The sequence below is a fragment of the Pelodiscus sinensis genome, chromosome 8 (genome assembly GCF_049634645.1).
Source record: "Pelodiscus sinensis isolate JC-2024 chromosome 8, ASM4963464v1, whole genome shotgun sequence".
Lineage (NCBI taxonomy): Eukaryota > Metazoa > Chordata > Testudines > Trionychidae > Pelodiscus > Pelodiscus sinensis.
In genome coordinates, this window is record NC_134718.1 from 71,349,809 (window position 1) to 71,376,169 (window position 26,361).

At 48.1% G+C, this 26,361-nt stretch overlaps 1 protein-coding gene across 3 annotated transcripts in view; it reads left to right on the forward strand.

Annotated features, from left to right (window-relative positions):
* The window catches only part of SH3PXD2A (SH3 and PX domains 2A), a 391,525-nt gene that overhangs the window by 116,357 nt on the left and 248,807 nt on the right, over window positions 1-26,361 (forward strand). For all 3 annotated transcript variants that reach the window (XM_075935538.1, XM_075935536.1, XM_075935537.1), the window contains exon 3: window positions 8,397-8,472. In XM_075935538.1, the coding sequence (XP_075791653.1) occupies window positions 8,397-8,472 (76 nt within the window). The remainder of the gene's footprint in view (window positions 1-8,396; window positions 8,473-26,361) is intronic.

Below are 26,361 nucleotides of genomic sequence, written 5' to 3' on the forward strand. Positions count from 1 at the left end.
AAACTCTCTGCAGTCCTTTAATTAAGCCACAACCCTACCCCTGTCCCTCGGAGTTAGAGAGTCAGGCACTACTACCCCCATTGTACAGATGGGGAACCTGGAAAACAGAAGGATTTATTTGCATACGGCCACTAATCTGTTCAGGGGCAGCGTGCTCTGATGGGAGCTAGGAGGTCCTGGCTTGCAGCCCTGGGCTCAGTATATTAGAATCTTCCCTTTGTTCCATCTGATAGTTCCATATTTGGTTTCATTTTTGTTAGAAATGGGCCGAGCTGCCAAGTTCTTCTTCAAGTCATGGTTCTTATTGTATTACACTGACTGTTTACACATGCGAGCAGGAGAATTTGAAAGTAGCAGTATCCATTGGTCTGCGCTTGCGTCTTTGCTTCATCTCGTGGCTTTGCCCAAGGCAATAAAGGACGGAGCAGACAGAAAACGCCTCCAATTCTGTCTCATCGCTGCATCTACTAATGTCCTCTCATCTGAGGCACTTTCAAAAGGGGGGTACGGATGGGGGTTTTGGGGTGCCAGGGGGGCTCTGGACTGGGGCAGAAGGCTGAGGTGCAGGAGGGGGTAAGGGTTCAAGCTGGGGATGCAGACTCGGGGGTGGGACTGGGGAGGAGAGGCTTGGGGTACAGGAGGGGCTCTGGGTTGGGGCCGAGTGGTTCCAATTGTGGGAAGGAGTACCAGCTCTGGACTGGGGCGTGTGGGCTCTAAGGTGGGGCCAGAAATGAGGGGATCAGGCTTTGGGAGGGAGCTCCAGGCTGGGGCAGGAGGTTGGGGGGCAGGAAGGTGGTGAGGGCTCTGGTCAGGGTGAAGGCTCTGGGGGTTCAGGCTCCAGTGTGGGGCCAGAAACGAGGCGTTCAAGGTGCTCGACTGGTTCCGGCTGGGCCAGAGGGCTGGAGTATGGCCGCGGGTGAGGGCTCTTGCTGGGAGTGTGGCTCTGGGGTGGGGCCAGGGGGTTCTAAGTGCAGGAGGGGGCTCAGAGGTGGGAGGGGACATGGGGTGCTGGAGGAGGTTTGGGGTGCAGGCCCCGGGCAACTCCCAGGAAGTGGCATCATGTCTCTCCAGAGGTGTGTCCAGGAGGCTCTGTGCACCGCCCCTGCCCGCAGACACTATCCCTGCAAACCTTATGGGCCACGGTTCCCGGGCAGTGGGCGCTGCAGAGCCAGCATTCAGGGTCACGCCTGCAGGCAGGGGCAGAAGATGCTGGTAACTTCCTGGGAGTGGTGTGGAGTCGGGAGGGGAGCCTACCAGCCCTACTGCAGCCAGACACCTGCCAGCCCAAACCCATGCTCCGGACGGGACTGGGTCAAAGAGTCCGAGGTTCGAGATCTGTGCTTCCTGCCCGCAGTCCTTCTTGATCAGTGGCAAGCACCTGTGCTGCTTGGGAGAAGCCCATGTTTCATCCAGGACTGATCTGGCAGATGCTGTGGAAAGCCCCACGGATACTAGTGGCTTCCCTTCAGGGGAAGAGAAGAGTGGTGTCTCTTAGCAGGACTTTAACTCTGATCACGCATGGGAACATCACGACACCGAAGCTAACATTTTCAGGTAACGGGGGACTCTGACCAGGGACCTCTTTACCTCATATCAGCAACAAATACAGTACATATTGGTCAAGAAAGGGTGTTGGGATCCACTCTCAAAGTGATGCCCTCATCCTCTGCTCGTTGGACCATATCTCCCCTCTTTTTCTCCTTCCACAAGATCAGATCAGGCCAGGGTCATTTTTCTAGCCCTGTTTTGGCCTCGCCAGTTTTGATTTCCCAACCTTCTTCGTATCCCCCCCTCCCCCATTCTCTTTCCTGGGGCTGCTCAGGCCACACAGCGTCAGGATCAGATATCCCAGTCCACAGGTGCTTCACCTCACCTTGTATTTTGATGGGCATCTTCTCTAGAAAGGGAATGTTTCTTGGCAGCGTTAGGCATCTTTTCAAGCAGCAGGAAAGAGTCCACAAAGCATTCCTATTGGGCCACGTGGAAATGTTTCACCTTATGGGCCCACTGGAGGGGGTTTGCCCCCGAGGAAGTGGACACTCCCCTTTGGACTGCCACCTGTTGCCCCCTGGAAGAGCATCCATATTTACACAGCGCTTAACTACTAGATTTTGTAACCGTCTCCTCAGGACGTTCCCACTCTCACATGTGCCCCTGTAGAACCTCTACCTCTAGGGTTGCCAGGTGTCCAATAAGACCTGGACAGTCCAATATTTTTGCCTCCTGTCTAGTAAAAAAATGTCCGGTGTTTTCTGGGTTTTTTTCCTGCCAGGAGGCGAAAATACTGGACACCTGGCAACCCTACCACACTCGGCAACTGGGCCCAGCCCCCAGCCTCTCACCCCGGGCCTCCGCCACCCCCAACCCCCTGCCCCAGCACCTCCTGCTTACCTGGTTCCGCAAGGAAGCTGCGTTGTGGCTTGATCAAGAAAACAAAATGGCCGCCAGCAAAAAGCCTAAAGGCCATGGGGAAGCAATGCCTTCCCTGGGTTCTAGTGCTCAACTTCTCCCCTGTTCCTATCCTTATTCTGACTCTGCACACACTGAAAGAGGCCATGCTGGGTTTTTTTTCTCACCAACTTTGGTCTCCCCCCCCTTTTTTTCCCTCAACAGAATTTTTTCCCATGTTTTTTTGCAGGGGAGGGGGCCGTTCGGTATTTTTGGTTAAACCACCTGGTAAACCTATTCACCTCATTCTCTCAGCATTGGCAAAGCCACCCTGTGAGTCACTGGCTTCATGTCCCCTGTCCCTTTTTTCCTTGAAAGTTGCCTTCCTAGTAGCTGTTATACCTATGAAAAGGAGGTAAACTGTCGTTCCCTCTCCCTCCCCCCGCAGCATGTTCCATAAGAACAAAGTCTCCCTGCCCCTGCACTCCCAAGTTTCTACCAAACATTGTATCATGGTTTCATTTCAACCAATCCACGCGCTTACTGTTTCCTTTCCAAAATTACATGCTTCAGTGCAAGAGCAGAGCCCTCAGCCTCTCGACGTCTGTAAGGCCTTGCAGAGGACAAGACCAGGCAGTAAGTTCCTTAGGTTGTTTGTCACTATAGCGACGAGGGATCAAGAGGCAGGCAATCTCCACACCACGGATTTCCAAGTGGATTTTGGGGTGCATCATGCTCTGCCATTGCTTGTCTGAACTGCGTCCACCCCTTGGATTGAGAGCCCATTCCACAAGGACACATGCGTACACTACAGCCAGTTTTCTTGGTGTATCACTTCTGGGCATATGTAGGCCAACCATGGTACATACCTTTGCTGCATGCTATGTCAACGTGCAGGACTCTGCACTAGATTCTTTGTTCCTCCATTCAACCGTTCAATCCTCTTCCTCGTGCCCTCCTCTAAATTAGTAGATTCTTGCAAATCCACGGATAGCTGCTTTAAATCCACGGGTATCCGCCTCCACATCCAGGGCTCATTTTTGCAGCTATGGACGTGGATACAAATTTTCTAGCTGGAACCCTGCAAATCTGCAGATATCCGCATCCAGGGAAGTCAGTGAGGATATCTGCAACTCATCTTTGCGGCTATAGATACAGATGAGGCTATAACATTTTGTATCTGCGCAGGGCTCTACAAATTAGATACGGCTTGTTATTTCTCATAGGGACCATCACTTGTAGAAGGAGATGGTCCTTATGTGAAAACTGGAGGCCCTTTGAGATATATAGTCCCTGTCGGCATTCCACTTAGCACCCTCCTTCCCTTCTGCTGTAGACTTGTTCAGTTTGTGGTGGAAAAGGAACAGAAGGCATGATTAGTCTGCTCCATCCTTTATTGCCTCACACAAAACCATGAGGCGAAGCAAGGGCACGCGCATGGACCCACGGACACTACTACTTTCAAATTCTCTGGCTCGACGCATGGCACACATGTGCAAACCCTCAGATGGGGCCACACACTTCAAAGAGCCTCCCGTTACAGGTGAATAACCTCTTCTTTTAATGTCCTGCGTGAGTTTCCTGCAGCGCAGGGATCATAAATGCTCTTTTAGCTTCCACTGTTAACATTATTGGTTTCTCATTAATATTTACCAGCACAGAAGCCTTACCAGGTAAATATGCTTCCTTGTGCATGAGTGAGAGCAATGGGCTGACCATTAGTTACTTCCCTTTTCCCCGTCAGTGGCTGGAGTAAGTTTGCAACCCACAACAAATTTTACTGCATCTGTGCAAGCGCCCCGCAATGCGCACCCCTCCCAGCAGCTATCTGCCGCACTAGTGCATAAATCCATCCTGTCCAGTCACATTTTCGCTAGAAAAAGCTTTCCTGGCAGAAACAAGAGCTTGGGAAGAAACTGTTGACTAGGAAAGTTTAGCCAGACTCTTCAGCTGTAGCATATTGGATCTGTTTTGCTGATATCCACCCTTTAGATAAATAGTGCTAAATTATACACATTGTGACCCTCTTGATGTGGTTAAACAGGCCTGCATTAGCCAAGCTAATCTAACTCCAAGAATAACCCTGGGAATTTGTATCCGCTCCAGCCTGAGTCAGTCACTCTGGAGTAAAAGGAGAATTATCTGCCTGGCTAAAAGTGTAGTGACAGCAAAACTGTAACTTAGACAGCGGCTTTGCCTAGCCACCCTTCTCCCCATGTCGGACCTTCAGCATCCTGATTCCTAGGAGAGAACAACATTTCCAATAAAAAAACCCTCCTTCAGTAGAAAAGCAAGTTATCTCACAGTCCCTAGTGCCACGCACTATTTATTCACTGTGCTGGCGCTCTGTTGGGGAAACGTAGGATGTTTTATTTTTTTTCCTCCTGCACAGATGTTCCTTCTACTCTTGCTGTGCCGTGTGCTTAGAATGCTGAAGATGTTCTCTGTGGTAGAAGAGGAGAGAGAATCTGTTGGGGGTTTTTTTTAGAAGGAAAAATATTTTATTTTTATTTTTATTTTTTTGCTCTGTTTCCACAGATTTTGGGATTTAAAAAAAAAAAAAAAAAAAAAGAAAATCTGTTGAGGTAGCCAATGTTATTGGCTCCCACAACCTAGATGGCTGGACAAGTGTCCATTTTATATTAAATATTAATTCGATCCCCCGGGTCTAGCTGTCATTGCCATTGTAAATATGTGTGTTAATCGGTGTGACAGTCGATTCAGTTCAGGTGAAATGAGAGGGTCATATGAGATTTGCCAGGTATTTCCACTAAGGATGTTATACGGCGGTTATCTTGGTAATCGTGTAGGGGCCACTCTGCAAAGCTGCAGTGGGTAGCTCCTGAGAGCCACCTGTTAGCGGGAGCGGGGGGGAGGGAGAGGAGGAGGAGGGGGAGGCAGCACCACAGAGCCAGTGCTGGTGGAACCAGCTTTTAAGCCAGCTCCCACCAGCACCGGCTCCTGCCCTCCCCCCCCCCCACTTACTGCCTCTCATACAGATGCAGTGGAGAGCGGGGGGGAAGCAAGTAGTAGAGCACTCCTCTCGTCTACCCAATAAGCTTATTATCCGATCGGCAATTAGTCAACTACTTGCTAACATCCCTCATTTCCACTAGGGCTGTGAAAATGTAATTGTGGACACAGTTAATCTTAACATTCATGGTTACACGCAGGCCCCTGGTATGCACAAGGAGCCGGCTTAAAAGCTGGCTCCCTGCGTGCACCAGCGCCTGGGGAGCTACCTCCTCCCACCCCTCTCGCTGCTGTCTTTGTATCAGAAGCAGCAGCACTGGGTGGGAGCAGGCAGGAGCCAGTACATGCGGGGAGTTGGCTTAAAAGCTGGCTCTCTGTGCACACCAGGGCTATGTCTAGACTGCAGGCTTCTTTCGAAAGAGGCTCTTTCGAAAGAGAGCATCTAGACTGCACGGAGAAATTTTGAAAAAGCGGCTTGCTTTTTCGAAAGAAAGCATCCAGTGAGTCTGGATGCTCTCTTTTGAAGAAGCCCTATTTACATTGAAGAACGCCTTCTTTCGAAAGAGGAACTTTCGAAAGAAGGTGTTCTTCCTCGTGAAATGAGGTTTACCGCCGTGGAAAGAAAAGCCGCGTTCTTTCGAATTAATTTCGAAAGAACGCGGCTTGAATCTGGACGCAGGGGAAGTTTTTTCGAAAAAAGGCTACTTTTTTCGAAAAAACCCCTGAGTCTGGACACAGCCCAGGGGAGCCGACTGCCGTCTTGCATGTAACCATGTAACCACTGAAATGGTTACTTAATTAAACACCTTTTAGCATCCCTGATTTCCATTAGCCCAAGCTTTTAGTAGTGTTTGTGTCAACTGGGGAACCAAAAGAGGGTTGCTTTGTAAGCACCAAATCTGGGAGAAAATTAAAACGATTATAGAGCTTAGTGAATGTATTCTGACATCATCACAGACTGGGTTAAAGTCGAGGGCATGCCAGATGGGTGGTAGGGTTGGGAGAGACTATCAGAAAAGTTAATGCAACCTTCCTCCTTTGTCAGGTCTCAGGTAGCTTTGGACTGGGTCCGTTAGAGTGGGAGACCATTTGTGGGGGTTCTCCATGGAACAGCGAAGTGCTGCAAGAACTGTTCTTGGGTGCTGTCCCCTTAGAGTTAGCCATGAACCCAATCCCCACCTTTACAAGGGCTGTTAGCATCTGGAGACCGTATGTCCCAGCCTTTATTCTGTTTCCTCAGTCTGAGTGGAAGGCTTCTATGCTGCAAGGTGTAGTCTCTACAGACCATGCTTTTGTAGTGATAGAGGTCTATAAAATCATGAGTGGTGTGGAGAGGGCGAATAAAGAAAATTATTTATTTGTTCCCATAATAGAAGAACTAGAGGATACCAAATGAAATTAATGGGTAGCCGGTTTAAAACTAATAAAAGAAAGTTCTTCTTCACACAGCGTGTAGTCAACCTGTGGAACTCCTTGCCAGAGGAGGCTGTGAAGGCTAGGACTATAACAGAGTTTAAAGAGAAGCTAGATAATTTCATGGAGGTTAGGTCCATAAAAGGCTATTAGCCAGGGGACAGAAATGGTGTCCCTGGCCTCTGTTTGTCAGAGGCTGGAGAAGGATGGCAGGAGACAAATCGCTTGATCATTGTTTTCGGTCCACCCTCTCTGGGGCATCTGGTGCTGGCCACTGTCAGCAGACAGGCTACTGGGCTAGATGGACCTTTGGTCTGACCCAGTACGTCCGTTCTTATGTTTTTATGTTGACTGCTGTCTGTTCAGTATGATGTAGATTTAGGCCAGGTCTACACTGCATGGAAAAGGTTGTCTTAAGATATACAACTCCTGCTATGTAAATAACGTAAATAATGTAGCTGGAGTTGATGTACCTTAAGCCAAGCTTGGCGCAATCTCCACAGTGGGAGGTCCACAGGAGAAATGCTCCCATTGACTTCCCTTACTCCTTCTGATAGCAAGGAGTACCAGTGCTGACAGAGGCTCCCTTGGCATTTGATTTAGCGGGTCTTTACTAGACCCACTAAATCGAACCCTGGAAGATTGATCGCCAGAGCATCCATCCTCCAGTAAGTGGAGATGTGGCCTTACTGCATTCAAGTACATTGGCTCGGGGCTATTTGGACAGCACCAAGTACAATGGAGCCCTTAGTTGGTTCTCTGACACTAGAGGGCCGAATCAAGGATCTGCTGGGTTAATGTCTGAATGTGCTGCAAATGTTCTCTATAGGTGAAATTAATCTCTGTGCGGAGAGCTGGCAGATCGTAAGTGAGCCTTCAGGGGTCCACAGGTCATGCTCAGGGTGAATGCCACTCTGTGTATTTGCATCAGATTTCCTACTCTACCGTCTGGGCTTGTCTCCTGGAGTGTTCTTTTGGCCCGTGTCTGCGAGCAGGGCATTGATGATTCTCCGCATTCACACCGTTGTTTCTCTCCAGCTCTTTCACACGGGGATTTTGTGACAGGGCTGACAGTGAAGTGAAAAGCCTCTTCAGAAGGCCTGGAAACTCCTGTGCCCTTGTGTCCCTCCATGGGAAGGAGGAGTGCTCTGTCTCAGCCTGGGAACAGCCCAGTGGGACCAGTTCTGCCAAGGAGAGGACAGATTCAATGTTTTATTAAAATATCCGCTTGCGTTTCTTTCCAAGCAGCAGTTCTTGCCAGGTGGGTGGTCTGTCCAAGAGGGCAGGTGGAGCCTTCATCCTCATCCATCACGGAGCAGAATGGGGATTGGAGACATGGCATTTGTTTTGTAATGAAAGATGAGTACCTGCTTTTAGAGCTGTGGAAAGGCAGGATTCAGCTATTTGCCTTGGCCCTGTCCCAACAGGAACACAGGAACCTCCCCTCCTTTTATTGGAGCATATTGCATTTTCTGGTACAGGAACCCTTGGACACTGTCAGTCATTCCGGCAGTTTCTCTGATTTATCTCCCCTCTGTAAAACCAAATCGTCCCTGCAGCTGGAGGAGGAAGGACAGAGGGTCCCTATGTGCAGGCTAAATATATTTCTGTTTCTGTTGCAGATGCAGCTTCTGGATAAATTCCCCATTGAAGGAGGCCAGAAAGACCCGAAGCAGAGGATCATTCCCTTTCTCCCAGGTAACCGCTTCATGATGGACTTGAACAGGGCAACGTAAGGCGTCCACAATCCATTCCACGACCGCTGAGCCCAATGAGGACTTGGCACACAGCTTCTGGTGATTCTGAATCTCAGGCTTCGGTAGCCACAGGATCTCTTTGTGTCTTGCAGCCTCAAGAAAGAAAGCATTTTATGTTCATTACAGATGGCCTCTTTCCTGTCATAGGCTGCTACATGGCAGGGGATGTGTTGACTATCTGTAAGTACTAGAGGAGGGAATATTTATGGAGGGACAAGGGAATGAACGCAGCAAGATTTTAATGATATGAAAAAGTTATGCTAAACGTTAGGACGCATTTTCTAATACACTTGAACCTCTTTAATCCAGCAACCCTGGGAAACAGTGTATGCCAGATTAAAGATTTTGCCACTCCAGGGAGGGCGCTGTAGGGTCTGGGCGTGAGGGGGTGGGGTGCTTACCTGTCTCCCAGGGGCTGAGGTCAACGTTAGCCTCCCGACTCCTGCTTTTCTTCTCCTTCTCTTGGAGTGGGCATGCTCTTAGGCACCCCAGTTCCCAAGGGCAGGTGGAGGATCCAGGTTTTTCCACAGTGGACCAGGCTCCCTTGATGGCTTTTACCACTGCCCAGCTGAGACCTGGCCAAGGGGTGGGCCCTCAGGGGAAAGAGGAGGAGCTGGGGGCAGGGTTCCAATTTTTGCATTTTGAAACGGTGGCCACTCTCCTGCGACTTTGAGTGGTGTTAGGAGCTACTCCGCCTTAGTTAGGGGGACAGAAGCTAGCCCATCCTTTGTAAACTCTCTGGGCCAAAGGACCTTCTCTCTCTCTGTCTCATGCAGCTCTGCGTGCGTTGTTGCTCCTTAACAAAGAATTATGGTTTTCATTCCCCACTAAGATATCAAGGAAGATAAAAAAAACACATGAAATTCAAAAACATTGGCCAGTAAATATCTCTTTGACTTGACACACTGTCGCTACTACAGCTCAGTGAACGAGTAAGGGGCATGACAGATAGCCTCTCCGTAGAGTTATTTCACATACTTTCATTCAGTCACTTCCAGCCGGGGTCACAAGAATGATCAGGAAGTCACCTGGAAATCAAGGTCCGGACCACAGTTTGCTGTTGAAGAGCATGTTCGACTAGATGGCTTTGAAGCCAGCTTTCTGTTTGACTAGATGGCTTTGAAGTCAGTCTGAAGTTTGGCTTGCTGTATTGAATTTTACAATAGAGGGGGGAGGGGCTGGAGAGTTAAGCCCATTAAAAGGTTAACTCTGCCTTCAGCTATAAAAATTGGATCCCATGTCTTCCCCGAGGGGCAATAAAGTAATGTTAAATCAGAGCTGTAGTGGGAGGGCGAGGCCTGTTGCAGGCACTGATGCAATTTGAGGCAGAGCAGCTGCTGCAGTTGTACAGGGAGAAGAGCTCAGTGGTCTATAGGAGAGAAGGGCCTTGAAACAGTACAGTGCACGTGCATCTGCTGTGAGTGCCAGAGCCGCAGCATGCCAGCACCCTCCATAGACCTTCTGAAAAGCTGCAGGGTGTTCAGCTTTCCTCACGCTACAGCTGCCCTCTGGCAGCGGCGTTGTTTTCTGATGAGAGCACAGCACTAAGGAGTCAGGGATCTGGGTTGTATTCGCATCGTGTCTCCATTCTCCCAGCTGTAAAATATGGTCAGTCGTGCTTACGCCCTCCCTCTTGCGCCATGGCGCTGTGGGATCTGCACATGGAAAATGCTCTAAACATGAGAATTATGCAGTGAGCTGACACAGATGTCAGCATCTGTCTCTGCAGGTGAGTTCTGCAGCCTGTAATTCAGTGGGCATTGACCAGTTTACTGAGCTTTGCCCTCACAGAAGTCTAGATGGGCACATTGCTGATTTCCAACATTCATGTCCATTCCAACAATGCTAGAGTATGACATTGCTCTATTTATTTTCTGGGAGGCAAAAAAACCAAAAAACCAAAAACCAAACACACACCACCCAAGGTTCAGGGTGCTACATGGCAGGGGACTTGGTGTCCCACATGGAGATTCTGCGACGCTGAAGAGGTTTTGCCCAAGTTGGTTAAATAAGGAGCTGCTAAGTACATTCGCTTTTAATGTCAGTTCATCCCCTCCTCCTTCTTTAGCTGCTGCTGATCCTTTCTTTAATAGCACCAATGCTTTCTAAGGGCACAAACTGCTCTGAAGAGTGACTCCGCTAAATGTCGAACAACATAAAGTTCTGTTAAATAAACTAGCTGCTGTAATTAGAACGCACTTGATATTTCTATAGCCAAAGTGGACAGTGATTGAAATAAATGGCTGTTTATAACTGTCTTAATTAAAAAGCAGGCATGAAAGACGCTTGCGTTTAAAACCTGCTTTTATGATGATCTCACGATCCCTGTGTTTATTATAGGCCTGATCGTGTGTGGTGCAGAGTGCTTCTTTCTGCCAGGTGCTGAGTGCACTAAGCTACTGCTTGTAGTTTGAGGGTTCTTGGCATGTCTCCAAATCAGGCCCTATAAGAAAAAAATGCTGCACGTAATATTACAAATACTCCTGGATGCAAATATCTGAAACCACGAGTAATGTGGTTGTGCCTTTCCCTAGTAACTGTATGATTTCAGGTGCAAAGAAGAAAGGGACCCCTTTTCTAGGCACCCTTCCAATGGAAAAAGGCTGGCAAGCGACTGACTCACTGCGTCACACCTAGCCATTTGACAGCAGAGCACACGGAGTAGTTGATGATTAAGGCCGAAGTGGATGGGTAGATTGTGTTTATGTTGAATCATCTGCTGCAGCAAAAGGGCTAGAATTAAGGAATATTCTTTACTGGCTAGAGAATGGGATTGGGAGCTAGGAATCTTGAATTCCATTTTCAGCCCTTGCAGGGACTGACTTTGTTCCCAGCTCTGGAAGGCAGTGTGCTATAGTAGTTAGATTAGGGACAACTGGAAGTCGGACTGCTGTTTGCTGCTTGCCGGTGTTATGGAATATTGTCTAGTGGCTACAGCACGGAATTAAGAGTCAAGGTTTCTGAATTCTATTTCCAGATGTAGGAAGGAGTTTTCTTCAGTGGTCAGGGGAGGAGAATGCACATCGGGAATCCTGATCACTGTGTGTTTTTATTGCACTGCCCATTACCATTCCTCATCCATGGCCTCACTACTATTTGTTACCTGCACTCAGCACATCATGTCTCACATTGCATAGCTGTGCTGGTGACTGGCCCTTCAGAGAGATTTTATAGTCACAGGTTGCTAGTTGCATTAGCCGCTGCTTAGAACAATCCAAGTGCAGGTCCTGGTTTGGCTGTGCTGAAAGCCCCTTAATCCCTGGGGCAGTGTATAAAAACATGGGATGTGTCACAGTGCTCTGAATCCTATCCGCTTGGGAATGTCGGAATTGGGTTCTAAGGACGAGAGTTTGACTTCCCCCTCCCCTCATTTTTCTTTTAATTTTCAGTTCTCCCCCTGCATTCCCTTACACGAGTGGTTCCCAACCTTTTTTATACTGGGGACCGGGAAACTCATTCACAAACTTTCGACAGACCAGCAACATTTTATTTGCATAATCATGGACCGGCGGTTGGGAACTGCTGCCTTACACCAGACTCTCCAGGTAGCTCCCTTTCAGCACTGGTTCCCTGACTGCTTGGGGATGGCAGTTGGGACCTCAGCTGTTCTGACTTGGTGGGGGGGCAGCCTGGCTGTACCCTGCCCCATGTGGGAACAGCTCAGTGGGACTTCAGCTCCAGCCGTGCAGGAGCAGTTCAGCAGGACTCGGCCTGGGCAGGCCGTTAGGACACACCCTCCCAGCCGTGTCGGAGTGGCCCAGGTCGGGCAGGCGGTTAACCGGTCAAGTGTTAACATTTTAGTTGTTTATCTGGTTAACTATTTAAATGCTGTTTTACATCCCTAATGTCGGTACAACTACGTCACTCAGAGCTCTGGAAAATCCACTTCCCTGCGTGATGCAGTTGTAATGACAAACCCTCACAGTAGACAGTGCTTCTCCCGTCAATAACACTATGAGCTCTCGGAGAAAGTGGAGTACTTATGGCTACAGGAGATGCTCTCCTGTTGGTTAAATCGTGTCTTCTCTGAGTGCTAGAGTTTAACAGCTGCAGCGTTGTAAGTGTAGGTAAGCCCTCAGTCACATACTCCTGTCGTTACTGAAACACTAACTAAAGGTTATAGGCTGCAAACGCTTGATCTCCAGTTCCAGAAACACAGATCTCAGCATAAATCACGTCAATGCAAGGAAACTCGTCTCTGGAAAGATGATCAGCTACAGAGGTGCTTTTTTTGTTCAGCTTTTGAAAGGAAAGGGCAGGTCTCCTGTAGAAGGCAGCGGTGAGTGCATGCAGAAAGGGACCATATTGTTCTGTGTAAATTCCCGCGGCAGTGGCCCCAAAGGCTACATAAGTCATGTAGATTTCCATGTCTATAGACAGCAAACATAAGTACCGGTCAGAGAGAGACTAAGAACCTGGATGGACAGACGCATGCGTGGACAGAAATCAACTCCCTTTGTTCACACAGTCCGTTGTGCCTTCCAGGGGGAGGCCTTCATAAGCAATGTTGTCGGGCATGAATGGGGGGTGGGGGGTAATGTGATCACCAAGCAGCTCAGTCATGGATCCCCATGCCATTAGGAAAGAAGTTGGCTTGTCTTTCAGATGTGCCACACCCTGCACTAGAGATGGGCTCACACCAGCAGGCGCTGTGGGGATTCTGACCCCAGACTGCTGCTTAGAATCTCGGTATCTTGCACAATTCCCAATATCTGAGCCTGGGCTTCAAACGAGCCTTGAGCCCTGCCGAGACTTGTAGTGGTGGCTTGTGTAAGCTTTGAGTGGCCCTCACCATCCTTCCTATTCCCCTGCCCTGCTCCGGGCGAAGGAAAACACACAGCCAAGGGGGATTGGCTTTTTTAATTCCCAGATTCCTTTCTGCCTTTGGGAGGCTGGCCGCCTTCCCCCTTGCTGAGTATCACAGGAAGCCACCATGGCTCAGAAGCTGGTGGGACCCAACAAAAGGCAGGCGAGGTGGTAATTCAAGCTGTGTCCAGGTATCAGTTGGGTTCCAGTCGTCCCCTCAGCAGCTCTCTGCTAGTCTGTGGTGAAGTCTTCATCAAAGAAGGATTTTATCCGTTCTCTGCCTTCCTCCCTTGGCCCCCTTTACTCCTCTCGCTAAGGGGCCAGGGGAGAGTTGCTAAAACAGTGTTGCCAAGAAGATGTTTCTTTGTCAACAGTTTTCTCCAATCGAGTCTGGAAGTCCACAACTAAAATTCCAGATCTGTGCATCCCCTTGGACCCAACCACTCTGTAACATTAAATGCACCGGGCCATTTTCTGGCCCTTTGCTAATCCAAGTGATCTTAGTGATTTAATTAAGGGTACATGAGAAGAAAAGGGACAGAATTTGACCCTAGCCAGCCATAAGTAAACAGTATGGATAGGTCTGAATAGGTGCATCTGTTTCTTATTGCTTCTGCTGGGTGCCACAGCAGCTATGCCTCTGTTTATTTTTATATTTGGTTCTCAGGTGCCACATCAGTTACCTGGTGCCCCTCCCCACCTGTTGCTGAACTAGGTGGTTAATCAGGATCAACTGCAGCTGGTGTGGGCTCAGAACCACAATACAGGAAGTCGTGCCTAAGGATTGGTGTTGTGACTTATCTTTGAAAGCACCATGCCCCTGACTCAGGTCATGTCTTTGTTATGGGCTCGATTGATGGGGAGCCATTGATCCCGCAGGGATTGATTTATCGCATCCAGTATAGACATGATAAATCGACCACCCAGTGCTCTCCCATCGACGCTGGTCCTCCACCAAAACGAGACGAGTAAGGGGAGTCGATGGGAGAGTATCAGCTGTCGACTCACTGCGGTAAAGGCACTGTGATAAGCAGACCTAAATACGTTGACATCAGCGACTGAAGTTGGGTAACTTAGGTTGAAGGCCCACAGTAGGATAGACAAGGCTTCAATCTCACAGGTGTTTCTAGGGCTTACTCTTCACCTCTTGTGCCTGAAGGTATACTGCCCCTCCGTCACAGCCAGGCAAGACTTCTGAAGTAGGCAGTGCGCTGATTTTGGGGCACAAGTACCAGAGAAGCTCCATGTGGGCATGCTAAGCTGGACCAGAGAAGGCAGTAGGATGCCCGGGCCCTGATGTCTGCAGTGCATATCTGTTTTGGGGAGGATTTTTCAGGGAGAGGAAGATCTTGTAGGATGGAGGGTGTGACAGTTTTCAGGGTACCCAGATCTGGGAGTCATCTCTCTTCCAGTGGGAGTCTTTCTGGTAGCAGCTGGGTGTCAGGGACCTGACGCTACCCACCTGTGAACTGCTCAGGCTGCTCCTTCCCTGGGCTCTGCCAGCCTTGCCTTTGCCAGGCAGGTTAACAAAAAGTTGCTTCCCGGTTTCTGAGTGCTTTTGACTCATTCCCTGATGTGACCTCCAGCTTCTGACACTGGCCGCCCAGAGAAATCCCAGAAGCTCTGCCCCCAAGGGAGAAGTGTCTCCCAGTTCACCAGCTTTACCTTGAACCACCCTCTCTGTCCCACACAGCACTTGCGAGCTTTTACCACAAAGCAAAAGAAGATTTATTTAAGAAAAAAATAAAGGCTTTAACTAGAAATGAGAGTGTGGAGGAAACACATTTTTTATAACATGAAACAAAATCTGAGTCTTCTCCTATCCCCTGCGCCCAGAGTGCAGTCCAGTGCAGAGCTGGCTGGCTGCACAGGAACACAAGTCTTGGCAAGTTACAAGCATTCTGTAGATACCTTCCATATTCCTCTTTATCAGTACATATGCTGCAAGACGTGTTTGGTGTAGTGAGTGTGTCAAGGCTGCGGGGAAAGCTGTGTGCAAAGAACAGGGCACCCTTTGGAATGGGGGCTGTCACAGAGGGGGTCCCTATTCTTTGAAAGTTCAGATGCGTATCGGGTTTGAATCTCCGAACTTCGAGAGCTCCCCCTCACTAATTGGTGGGCACAAAGGAAAGGGATGTGCAGCGTGAATAAGGGGCCACCCCAATCTACTGGGTTGGGGACTCCAACCCCCTGCACTTCTATAAGGAAATCTCCCACCCCCAAGGATGCATTGAAACCTCCCACACTGACTTGGAAAGTTTCTGTTCTCTATCTGGCAATAAACATTGGCAAGACAATAAAGGCCAGGGAGAATAAATCTGGGATTGTCAACAGAGCCCAAAGGATTTAGGCACCTATCATTCCATTCCATTGTGAGATGGGCTTCTAAGTCCCCTAGGCCCTATTGCAAATCCCCCTCTTTCCCCTTCTTCCTCTCTCAACTTACCATTTTCACTTTATACAGTGAAAGGCACTTAACCAAACTCGTTATTTAACAACAGGTTAACGCCTAAGTCCATGAGTGGAGGAGAGGAGGAGAAAAACCAGACAGCTTAGTTACAGTACATGATTCAGAACGCTTACACCTGGGAGAGCAGAGAAAGGTGTGACTGTAGCAACAAATGAGCTGCATAGTTGCATCTGGTGAACCATGGTGTAGGCGGGGTAGCAAAGTCTGGTAACGCCCTGTTTTGAACAAAGCAAAGGTAACTTGAATAACCACTAATAAACATTGTGTGAGAACTTGTCTTGACTTCATTTCAGCAACTCACTCACAGGCTGCAGCAGAAAAGTAGATCTGCCGATGAATTGCATCCCAGGTGGCTATATATTTTTTCTTTCAGTAATGGCTTTTAGATGGGGAGGAGGAAGCTGAGATGAAGAATTGGAATGTGTTTGCAGCAAACATCAGTTTTTTCTCTCGGTTACTATAAAGTGTCATAGCCTATTAATTTAATAGGGCGAGACATGGGTGAGAGAAGATGGAGCATTATTTTCAGACAGGTTGAGATGTTGTTTTCATGTGTAAATGAATATTACATAAAGTTGTTCGAATGACTAGAATTATGGTCATGTTTGGTTGCTCTGAGCCATATGTAGATCTCATGCTGGTGTAGCTAAGGAGTAAATCCATAACATTGGAACCTGCCCTTCTATAATTTGTTAAATGTTGCTGTATTTGGGTCTCTGCATTGCCTTGGAAGCGTTTTTTTGCATTCCTCCTTCACATCATACTAGAGCAAAATACCCAGTGCTTTTCATGGAAGTTTTGAATGAAAAGCACCCTTAGAAATTACAAAAGACTCAAGTAAGTTGTCTTATTAGAGGTTCCTTTGTTAGCATAAAGGGTCAATGTCAGGTTAATATTTAAAAATAAATATATTTCTTTGTTTTAATAAATAACCCTGGATTCTTTAATAAACCAAAAGTATTTTTTAAATCTGATTGTCTGTTCCCATTGATTTTTTTTTTTTACTTTTTTGCATTTCACTGAGCCTGAATACTGAAAATAGATTTGTTAGTTTTACTTCTGTTTAAACTCCCCTTCACTTCCAAGTCCTTATGCACTAGCAGAGTGTTCCAAGCACTGCAGAGGAATTTTTAAGTATCTGGCAAAAAATGTTTTCATTGAAATGTGAAGTTATAAAAAATACTATCATGAAATGTCTGTTGAGGTTAGATTTGGTCATGTCTTCTGTATGTGTTTGTTTGTTTTTAAAATATTATACGAGCCTAAATCAACCTAAATAGTCTCCTTTAATGTGTTCATAATACATCATTTGTTTTCTCTCTTCAATATATGGGTATCATGGTTTGCATTCTTTCTGAGCCCTATATTTCTAATATTAATTATAATATTATTCTATAACAGAAAGGCCTACTAGACGTTGGGAGACTTCAAGTGTTAGTTTTCTTATGATCCAATGAAGTGTGATATTATATTCACCTTCTGGTGAACTGCAGTTTTAGAAGTGCCCGTGGTTTGATAAAGTAGAATTTTCTTCTTTGTTAAGAAACAATTGTGGAAAATTCATCTCCTGTTTTCTCTAATGAGAGTAGAATGGATTTCCTGCCCATTCCGAGCTTGAAGGCAAAGCAAAGAATGCTGGGAGGAAATGACCATTATTTAGTGAAGCAGACTGTTGAATTGCTGATCTGAAAGGGGGAAAAAATTCACTCATTCCAGACGTAGTAGAGATATTTTTAGGTCTCAAGTCCTTTATAGTTGGAAGACAAAGTTATTGTGCTTGTAGGGTCATGTGATGCCTTTAGCTACTTATTGAGGGACCTGCAAAAATAGCTTTCAGACTGCAGCTCCTTCCTTCTCAGTGACCTGAATTCTAACAAACACCAAGTAACAGAATAAGAGAGGAGAGTATTCCACTTTGTATACCGATCCGGTTTCAAAAGCAGAGTTAAACCTCCCAGAGGCTTGGAAAGCTGTAAGGACTTGGATGGAGAAGTAGCTTCACAGTGAAAGAACTGAGAGGAGAGTTGGATTTTTGTTTAAAACCGAGATCCTGCCATGGATTGCATGCGGCTGGATAACTCTGCTCCTGCGGAGCTCTGGTGCAGCCAGTGACAATTGCTGGAGCAGGACCTCATTTTTAAAATGGGTTATTGATGTTTTCAGATTTTAGTCATTCCTGTTTTAAAAAACCTGCACTATTTAAGCCAGTTCCTCAGCTGGACTCCCAGGGAGTTCTGCCGGTGATTAATATCAGCTGAGAGTCTGGACCTATCTTTCCAGTTAAAGCCTTTACATTCTTTAACTTTCAACCTCCGGCACTTCCTCAACCCTCTTGCGAGACACATTTCAAATTAATGCATCATAAAACAGCAGAGCAGAATGAGTTTATCGTTTTAGTCTAAGGAGAACAGCTTTTTGGAGGATCCAACTGATAATACTCTGTTCGGTCACATATATATATTTGGTGTCGGGGCGGAAAGGGAGAAGGATGTATTCGTGATAACTACAGCTCCCTTAAATTTGCGGGCAGGGTTCTAACTATGGGCTTGTCCATGCAAACAATGAGTATGTGTCAGGCTGGGGTATAGATCTGTCCGGAATGAGACTGCTGTGGGTCAGTTGTTCATGTGGACTCCCCTGCTGGGCACTAAGAAGTCCTTAATAGTCTTTGATCCACTCCAGTTTCAGTGCGACCTAGATCAAAATTCACCAAAGAGCTGTCAATGCGCATGAGCAAGGTCCACATGGACAATTAGTCTGTGGCAGGCTAAATTCACACCTCAGCTTGCCAAGAAATAAATGTTTGTGCAGACAAGCCCTTACATGTCATGTACCATGGGTCTGAACTAGAGATGTGGAATTGCATTTAATCAGTTAATTGAGTAGTCGATGGAATTTCCATCGACTACGTGATTAGTCCATAAGGTGGGAAACTACAGAGCTGCAGCGGGGTTAGCTCCCGGCCTTAGGAGCTAACCCCGCTGCATCTCTGCCTTTTAAATGTATTAAGAGCTACATACACTTAAAAGGCAGAGGTGTAGTGGGGTGTGTGTGTGGGGGAGGACTGGGTATGATCCAGGAATCAGCTGATTCCCAGCTCGTGTCCAGTCCCAGACATATTAAGCCATACATATCATACACGATGGGACTGAGCTAGGGATGTTAAATTGCATTTAATCAGTTAATTGAGTAGTTTATGGAATTTCTACTGACTACTCAATTAATTGATAAGGGGGGGGGGACTGTAGAGCCACAGCGGGATTAGCTCCTGCTGCATGTCTGCCTTTTAAATGTATTAAGAGCCACCAGGCTCTTAATACATTTAAAAGGCAGAGGCGCAGTGGGGGGCACTGGGTGCGAGCCAGGAGTGGAACTGGAGTGGATCAAAGAACATTAAGGACCTGATTCCCGGCACGCACCCGGTCCTCCCGCTCCACCTCTGCCTCCCCTACCCCCTTGCGGAGACGGTGCTGGGAGGAACCGGCTTTTTAGCTGGCTCTTCCCAGCACCGGCTCCTGCTCCCCGCCTTGTCTCTCTCTGATAGAGGCAGCGGAGGGGAGAAGCGACTAGTCGAGTCCCGACTTGACTGCCTGATAAGCACATGCAAGTTATTTACATCCCTAGTCTGAACCACATTTCTCCACAAATGACAATTTCTCTTACAGTGCTACAGAGGGTCAGATGAAATCCAATAACAATAGTTTTGCTGGAAGAGTAGTGACCTTAGAACGGGGCAGGGAACCGTTTTTGGGTCAGGGGCCACTGACCCACAGAAAAATTAGTTGGAGGCTGCACACAAGTAAGAAGCGGGGAAAAACCTCTCACTGTGGTCCCTGACTGAGAAGGAGAAAGACACTCCCCACATTCCCCTCGCACACCAGAGCCTGGGAAGGGGGGCAGGCTAGTAGTTTTTGTGTGCTTCTGCCCCCAGGGTGGCAGCAGAGGGGCTATAGCATCAGTGCAGGCTTCCCAGTGCTGGGGGGAGCTGAGCCTCAGGGGCTAGATTCAGGCAAGCCGAGGGCCACATTTGGCCCCCAGGCCTGAGGTTCCCCAACCCTGCCTTAGAATACTTTCCTTAGGTTTCCACCTGCCCTTTTTAAACAGGCTGAGATCTGGTGGGTGTGCAGACACTGAACAGGACATATGCCTTTGTTGTACCACTTGGGACTCACGCTCATAGATTTGTGATCACCAAGCCAGAGTTAAAGGGAAAATAGAAATTCAGAAGCTAATAAGGATTTTCTTAATGCTTCAAATAAGTTAGACCCCGGACTGGAAAGGCCGGGGGAGAGATTTATAATTTGCTCTAGTTAGCTGGATCGCTTAGTCAGCGTATTTTTAAACTTAGCAGTGGGGTTGGATTTTGTTTTGTATGTTTGAAGGCAGCAAGAGAACCCGATTATAGACTTGAAAAGCAGTCCGAACTGCATCGGGATGATCACTTCCCCAGGCATCCCTCCCGGACATGCATGCCTGGCTCCTGCTCTCATAATTTGCTAAAAAACACTCTGAAAATCTCATCTAAAGTGTGTGGTGTGCAGCCAGGCGGCGGGATCTTGTGTGGAACCCATCACCGGCGGGTTTGTGGAAGGGTTTATCTTCATCTCTGGGTCCAAATCTCTCCTCCAGAATAACCTTCTTCCAGCCTCTCCAGTGCTGAGCCGTAGGGGGAAAGAGGGATCAAGTCTGAGTGCCGTGGTTTGTTTTGTGGGCTCATTTCACTCAACACCAAAACTCAAACCTTCTGTGTGCAACATCTTAAAATTCCGCACGTTGTATTTGTCAGTGATTCAGTGTGGAGGCTCCAGCATGGCAGTGAGGAGCACAGGCTACTGGCTGCATGGAGATGGGAGTTCTCTGCTGTTCCCTCCCCCGGGAACAGGGATGTGACGGTGAAGCTGCAATTGATGCTGACACAGCCTGCCCCTGTTACACCCTTGCCAGTTGCAACAAGTGTGGGCAGCATGCTCAGCCCTGCAGGATACAAGTGGGGCTTAATGTGCTGGATCCAGGTGTGGAGCATCGGCTGCAGCTTCCAGAAAGGGCAGAATTGTCCCCAGAGATATATTTATTCTCTGTGTTAGATTAGTAGATATTTAGGCCAGAAGGGATTGTTGTCATCATCTAGTCCAGGAGTGGGCAAATTAGCTGCTGGTTCCCTCCTCCCCCCTCCCTGCTATATTTACTTGCGCCTCCGCAGGTACTGGCGATCGCAGCTCCTATTGGCCATAGATTGCAATTTGCAGCCAATGGGAGCTGTGGGAAGCGATGTCCCGGTCCAAGCCGCTTCCTGACGCTCCGATTGGCCAGGAACAGTGATCTGCGGCCAATGGGAGCTGCGGCTGTGCAGGTAAATACAGCGGTGGCAGCCTGCCATGGGCCAACCCTGGCAATCTGCCACCGTGTTAGTCTGATCTCCAGCATGGTGCAGGGTGTTCGGATTTGTGTGTGTCAGACGGACTTCCTCTTGGCCAGAGAACTCTCCCAGGGATAACAGCCGTTCTCGCTACATCTCCACAGAACCCGCCTTTATCAAAAGAACAGAGGGAAAGATACAGACTTGAAAAATACCAGCATTTCCTGGCTCTGCCATCGGCCCGAGAGGCGGCTGTGGTAATCTCTGAGGGGAGCGTCCCGAGGCGGGGTGCTTGCAAAGATAACTAACTCCCTCCGAGGACTGCCAGCGGTTCCTCAGTCAGCCCTTCCGGAAGGGCTTGTGAGTGTCCTGTCACCCTGTGCCACTCACTGCCGCCTGTGCCAGTCAGCCCCTGGTGACCTCCCTTCCGGTCAACCCCAGCCTCTCAGCTTACAGACCACATCAAGGAGGGGGGCAAAGAGGGTGGGGGGAGCCATAAGGAGAGGAGACTGGTGCAGTCACAGCAAGATGTAGCATGGAGTGTTCAGCTGCCAGCCAGCAAGGAGCTAATTTCCTGAACAATTACGAGAAGAGCTGATCTGTGACATTTTAAGAAAGGGACAGAAGCGGGCTGGGGAGGAGATGGGAAGAAAGGCCCTGGCTACATATTTACTTTAGTACAATGTCACCCCCCTCCTCCTCCAATTTGCCAGGGATTAACTCTGGAGCTGTCAGGCTTTGTGGAGAAAAAGGAGGCTAGGCTGGGTCAGAGTCCTTTCCTAGCAGGAGGTCTCTGTTAACAGGGAAAGTGTCCTTCAGTTCTCTCACCCCCTTGGCCTCTGTTTGCCAGAGGCTGGAGAGAGATGGCAGGAGACAAATTGCTTGATCATTGTCTTCGGTCCACCCTCTCTGAGGCACCTGGTGCTGGCCAGTGTCGGCAGACAGGATACTGGGCTAGAAGGACCTTTGGTCTGACCCAGTACGGCCGTTCTTATGTTCTTATGTTCCTTCTTCCCCACCTTTTCTCTGCTTCCCTGAGGGTCTGAAGATTCAAAGTAGGGCTCTGGGCAGTGCAACAGAAATGCCAAGAGTGGTTCTGAAGCGGTGTTTCTTGTTTTGGCCACAATTTTCTGACTTGCTCGGCTTATAATGTAGGGCAAGTTGTCTCCGGCGTGGGAGTGACTCCAAGGAAAGTTTATTTCATAGCGTTTCCCCGGCATTGTTCCTATGGGGAGGGAAAGGGATGTTTATGGTTGATAGGGATTGAAATAGCGATCAGAATAGTTAACTGGTTAAAAATTATATTGGTTAACCAGTGAGCCATTGGAAGGCACAGGGCAGTGAGGGTGTGGGGTTTTACTGGGCATGGTGAGGCTGCATCCTGAGCCGCTGCAGATGGCTTGGGGCCAGGACCACAATGGTGAGGCCAGTGTCCTGCCTGCCAGGGCTGCCGTAGCGCGGCCCGAGTCTCACCTGCCCCCCTCGGGGGGCTGTCGCAGCAGGCCTGGAGCGCTGCACAACAGGAGGGGCTGCAGTCCCCCCAACATGGCCAGTTCTGATGGCCACCCAGTGGGGCTGGCAGTCCCGTTAACTGGTTACCCCGTATGCATTCCAGTAAGCCAAATGCTTACCTGGTAACTGGTTAATCTGTTAGCTTTTTACACCCCTAATGGTTGGGCCTACATACATGTGCCTATGCTGGAGGCAGAGGGAACTCATGGTAGCACTTGGGAAATGCACCGCCCCCCCCCCAAATCCCTGACAGCATTTAATTGCTAAATGGGGGGCCCCCACATGCCTCCTCCCTGCCCCCTCTGGGTGGCCCTGCCTTTGTCACCTCCCCCACAGGCTCCAGTCACCCCCAACATGCAGGATTGGGGGGATGGCGCCAGGGATTCCTTTGTGCCTCTCCAGTGGTTCTCTGCCCTCCTCGTTATAGTTCCTAGTTCTACTTTCCTGGCTTGCCATTATTGCAGCTGTGTCTTGGGGTCTGCCCACAGGCCCCAGCCCGGAGCGATGTGGGGCTAGAGCAGTACTGGATTAGGGAGGCCATCCCAGTGCAGGAATAGCTTAAAAAGACATTGGCAGCCCAGAGAGAGGAGATGACGTGGTCTCCCCCTCCCTGCAGTTGGAGCACACGGAAGTAATGAAGTCACATCTGCAGCGGCCTCTGGGACGACTAAGCTGAGACCGAAGGATCACAGCCTGACCACTAGGCCAGCTGGTCTTTGGACCATCGTGCTACGAGCGTCACTAAAGCCGTGGTGCCAGATAGGTCTGCCGATGGGGAAAGGCAAAGGGGACAGTGACTCTGGGAGACTGGGCTGCCACTACACTACCCCTTGCACCCAAAACCTTCCTGTGGGGCTCGGAGCCAAGTCCCTTCCCCTCCCCATAGCCCAGGACCCGGGGGAGCCTGTTGCCAGCCCTGCTGCCAGAGATGTGTGTCTGGCTGATCTCCCACCCTAGCCCAGAATATCCTCACGAAGTGGATTCCACAGTGCGAAGGTGAAAAGCTCCCCTGTGGCTTTCAGACAGCCTGGCCATCCAGTGTCCATGGACAGCAGCTGTCTTCCCCTCCCCAGTAAGCCCTAAACACGAATGCTAATGCAAACTGCAGATTTAGTATGACTAGGTAATTTACTAGATGGAATTGAGAGACCCCTTGGTAATTGCAAAGATTTTAGTTCAATCATGCAATTGTTCAACATCCTTTACTCCCATCTCTGATTTATTTATTTGCTTGCTTGCCTTAGAAAATTCTTTAATTTTTCCAGCTCTGTCAAAAAGAGGGCGAATTAAAGCTCTTGGTATAAATGCTTCTCTGTCGTTTCATTAGCCCTCATTGACCGTAGTACCTGGTGTAGTGCCATGCAGACAGTGTGTACATTTGACATAGCATCTAAACTTTTGGGCAGCATTTAAGTCTCTCCTGTGTGTACTCAGTGGGTGGAGAAAAGACTGTGGTGCATTTAGACTGAGTTCCAGTTTCTCTGTGTTTGTACCCATAGCTGTGACGTGTAAATGGTATATCTACAAGATACTGGCATACAGGCTTTCCTGCTGATGTGAAATACCAAAAATATGTGGATTTACTATACATATTGCGATAAAAACAAAACCAATTTTCCCTTGGTGTGCTTGGACACACTTTTTCTGCCAACAGCCACTAAAATGTGTCTTTAAAAGGGTCAAATTATACAGAGCTTAGAAGTCTGCACATGTCTGATGTGGCACCAGTGGTTAGGACTAGATACTTTCTTTTCTTCCGGAGCAAACTGGCTCAGTCTGTTCTCCAAGAAGTACTAACTAAAGCATCATTCGGTGACTAAGTACAAGAGATTTTGTTTTGGTTGGTTGTGTCTACTATTGGAAATTAAGTCCCATCGCTCTTCAGAGACACCTTTTTTCTTGTTAAGGGGCCAAAGTTAAGAAGACAAGGAAAGCACACGATTGAAAATATGTCAAGGTCTCTTGGATTTCAGGGAAAGGTTTTACAGACTGTAAATCAAAGCCTTTGATTTGGATTAAATATTTAAGGTGATGTAGTCATGTTAAATTTGGTCCAAAAACTGGTTTGTAAAATCAAGACCAATTGGAATCAAGACCAATACATGATTTTTAATATCAGTGAAGAACATTATTTTTACACAAATATTTCCCTGGGATTGAGGGGTTGAGATCTGGATTCTAGTCCCAGCTCAGCAATTTACTGACTGTGTGACATTGGACAAGTCGATACATGTGGGTGCCTTACTTTCCCCCTTCACAAAATTAGGATAAGATCACCCCGCCTCACGGCAGGGTTTCACCAGCTTAGTGATGTTCCATTCATCCCCTTCTTCCGGCCTGCCTTCTTCACGTCCTCTATGGCCATAAAGAGACAACTTGAATGGTCCTAGGTGAGCATGGAATGGAAAACTTACTCAGACACCTTCTCCTGCCCAAAAGGAACATACTTTAGCTCCATGCTTGTTCTCCATCTATTGTTCCTACACTGTTTATTTTAATTTTTCTGGTATTAATTTGTTTTGGCTCCAGAACCACTTGTGTGGTGTTTTCCTTTAGATACATAGTCATTCCTGTATGTCTCCTTTTCAAGGGTTGAAAGGAAGGCCTGCTGGTTTTAAATTCCTTGATCAACCTGTTCATATGTTCTACTGGATCAGCGGTTCCCAACCTTTTTCAAGATGGGGACCCATTTTGACAATTCAGGAAGACTTGGTGACCCAAGGCAATTCAAAAATGGGGGGAGTAGAGGAGGTAGAGCCACCTGCGGAGACACTTGGCGACCCTTTTGAAATTTAATGGCGACCCATATTTGGGTCCCAACCCATAGGTTGGGAAACCCTGTTCTAGATCATGTGCTTTTTGATAGAGAAGAATTCTCTCGTGGGTTGTACCCTCATTGAGTAGATCTCCATTTCTCTGGAAGTCAGCAATATTCATTAGCTTAGACTTCTTCTACGCTCCCTCTTTGGCAAAGAAATGTGGGTCTTTGTTCCATTCGTATGATGTGAGCAGCTAACAATATCACCTCTGGCAACTCAGCCCACTCTAACCAGTCTATACGTCTGAGTGAAAGTTTCTGCTGTCCTGTGCCCCTTTTAAAGACACCCTCTGTGGTGTACGCTCTATGTGGATCGGAATGAGAAACACTTTCCAGCTATAGAAGAGAATAAGAAAGGGTTCCCAGCAATCCTGCTTTGGCTTCACAATTTAAAAAAACCCACAGATTTAATCTTTCATTAAGCCCTGGAGATGGCAGGACTCTTATTTATTCCCCCCCCCCCCCTTTTTATTGCCAGAAGCAGGGAGAGTGATTTTGTTTCCCTCAAAAGATGCTAAGGTAGAAACCTCTGAGGCATGGTCTTCTAGAAATCCCTGAAGGGTTCAGCGGTTGTATTATAGTGATGTAATTTCTTTGCAAAAAAGGAAACAGAGCTCGCTGCTAGGGGCTGTGTTTGCTTCATATGTAGGATGCCCAGTCTCCCTAGATGGAAGGAGAGGGTGATGGTGTGGGGTAGAATTCATATTTCATCCGAGATCCCTCCTTGCAGTAAAGGGACGTCAGTGCCTCCAAGGAGAGAGAGGCACTGTTCATCTTCCTCAGCTTGAATAATGATGATGGCCGAAATGTAAGCTTTGAGTGCATGTACAAAGACAATGAATATGAACTAAGAGGGTCATGGAGCGAT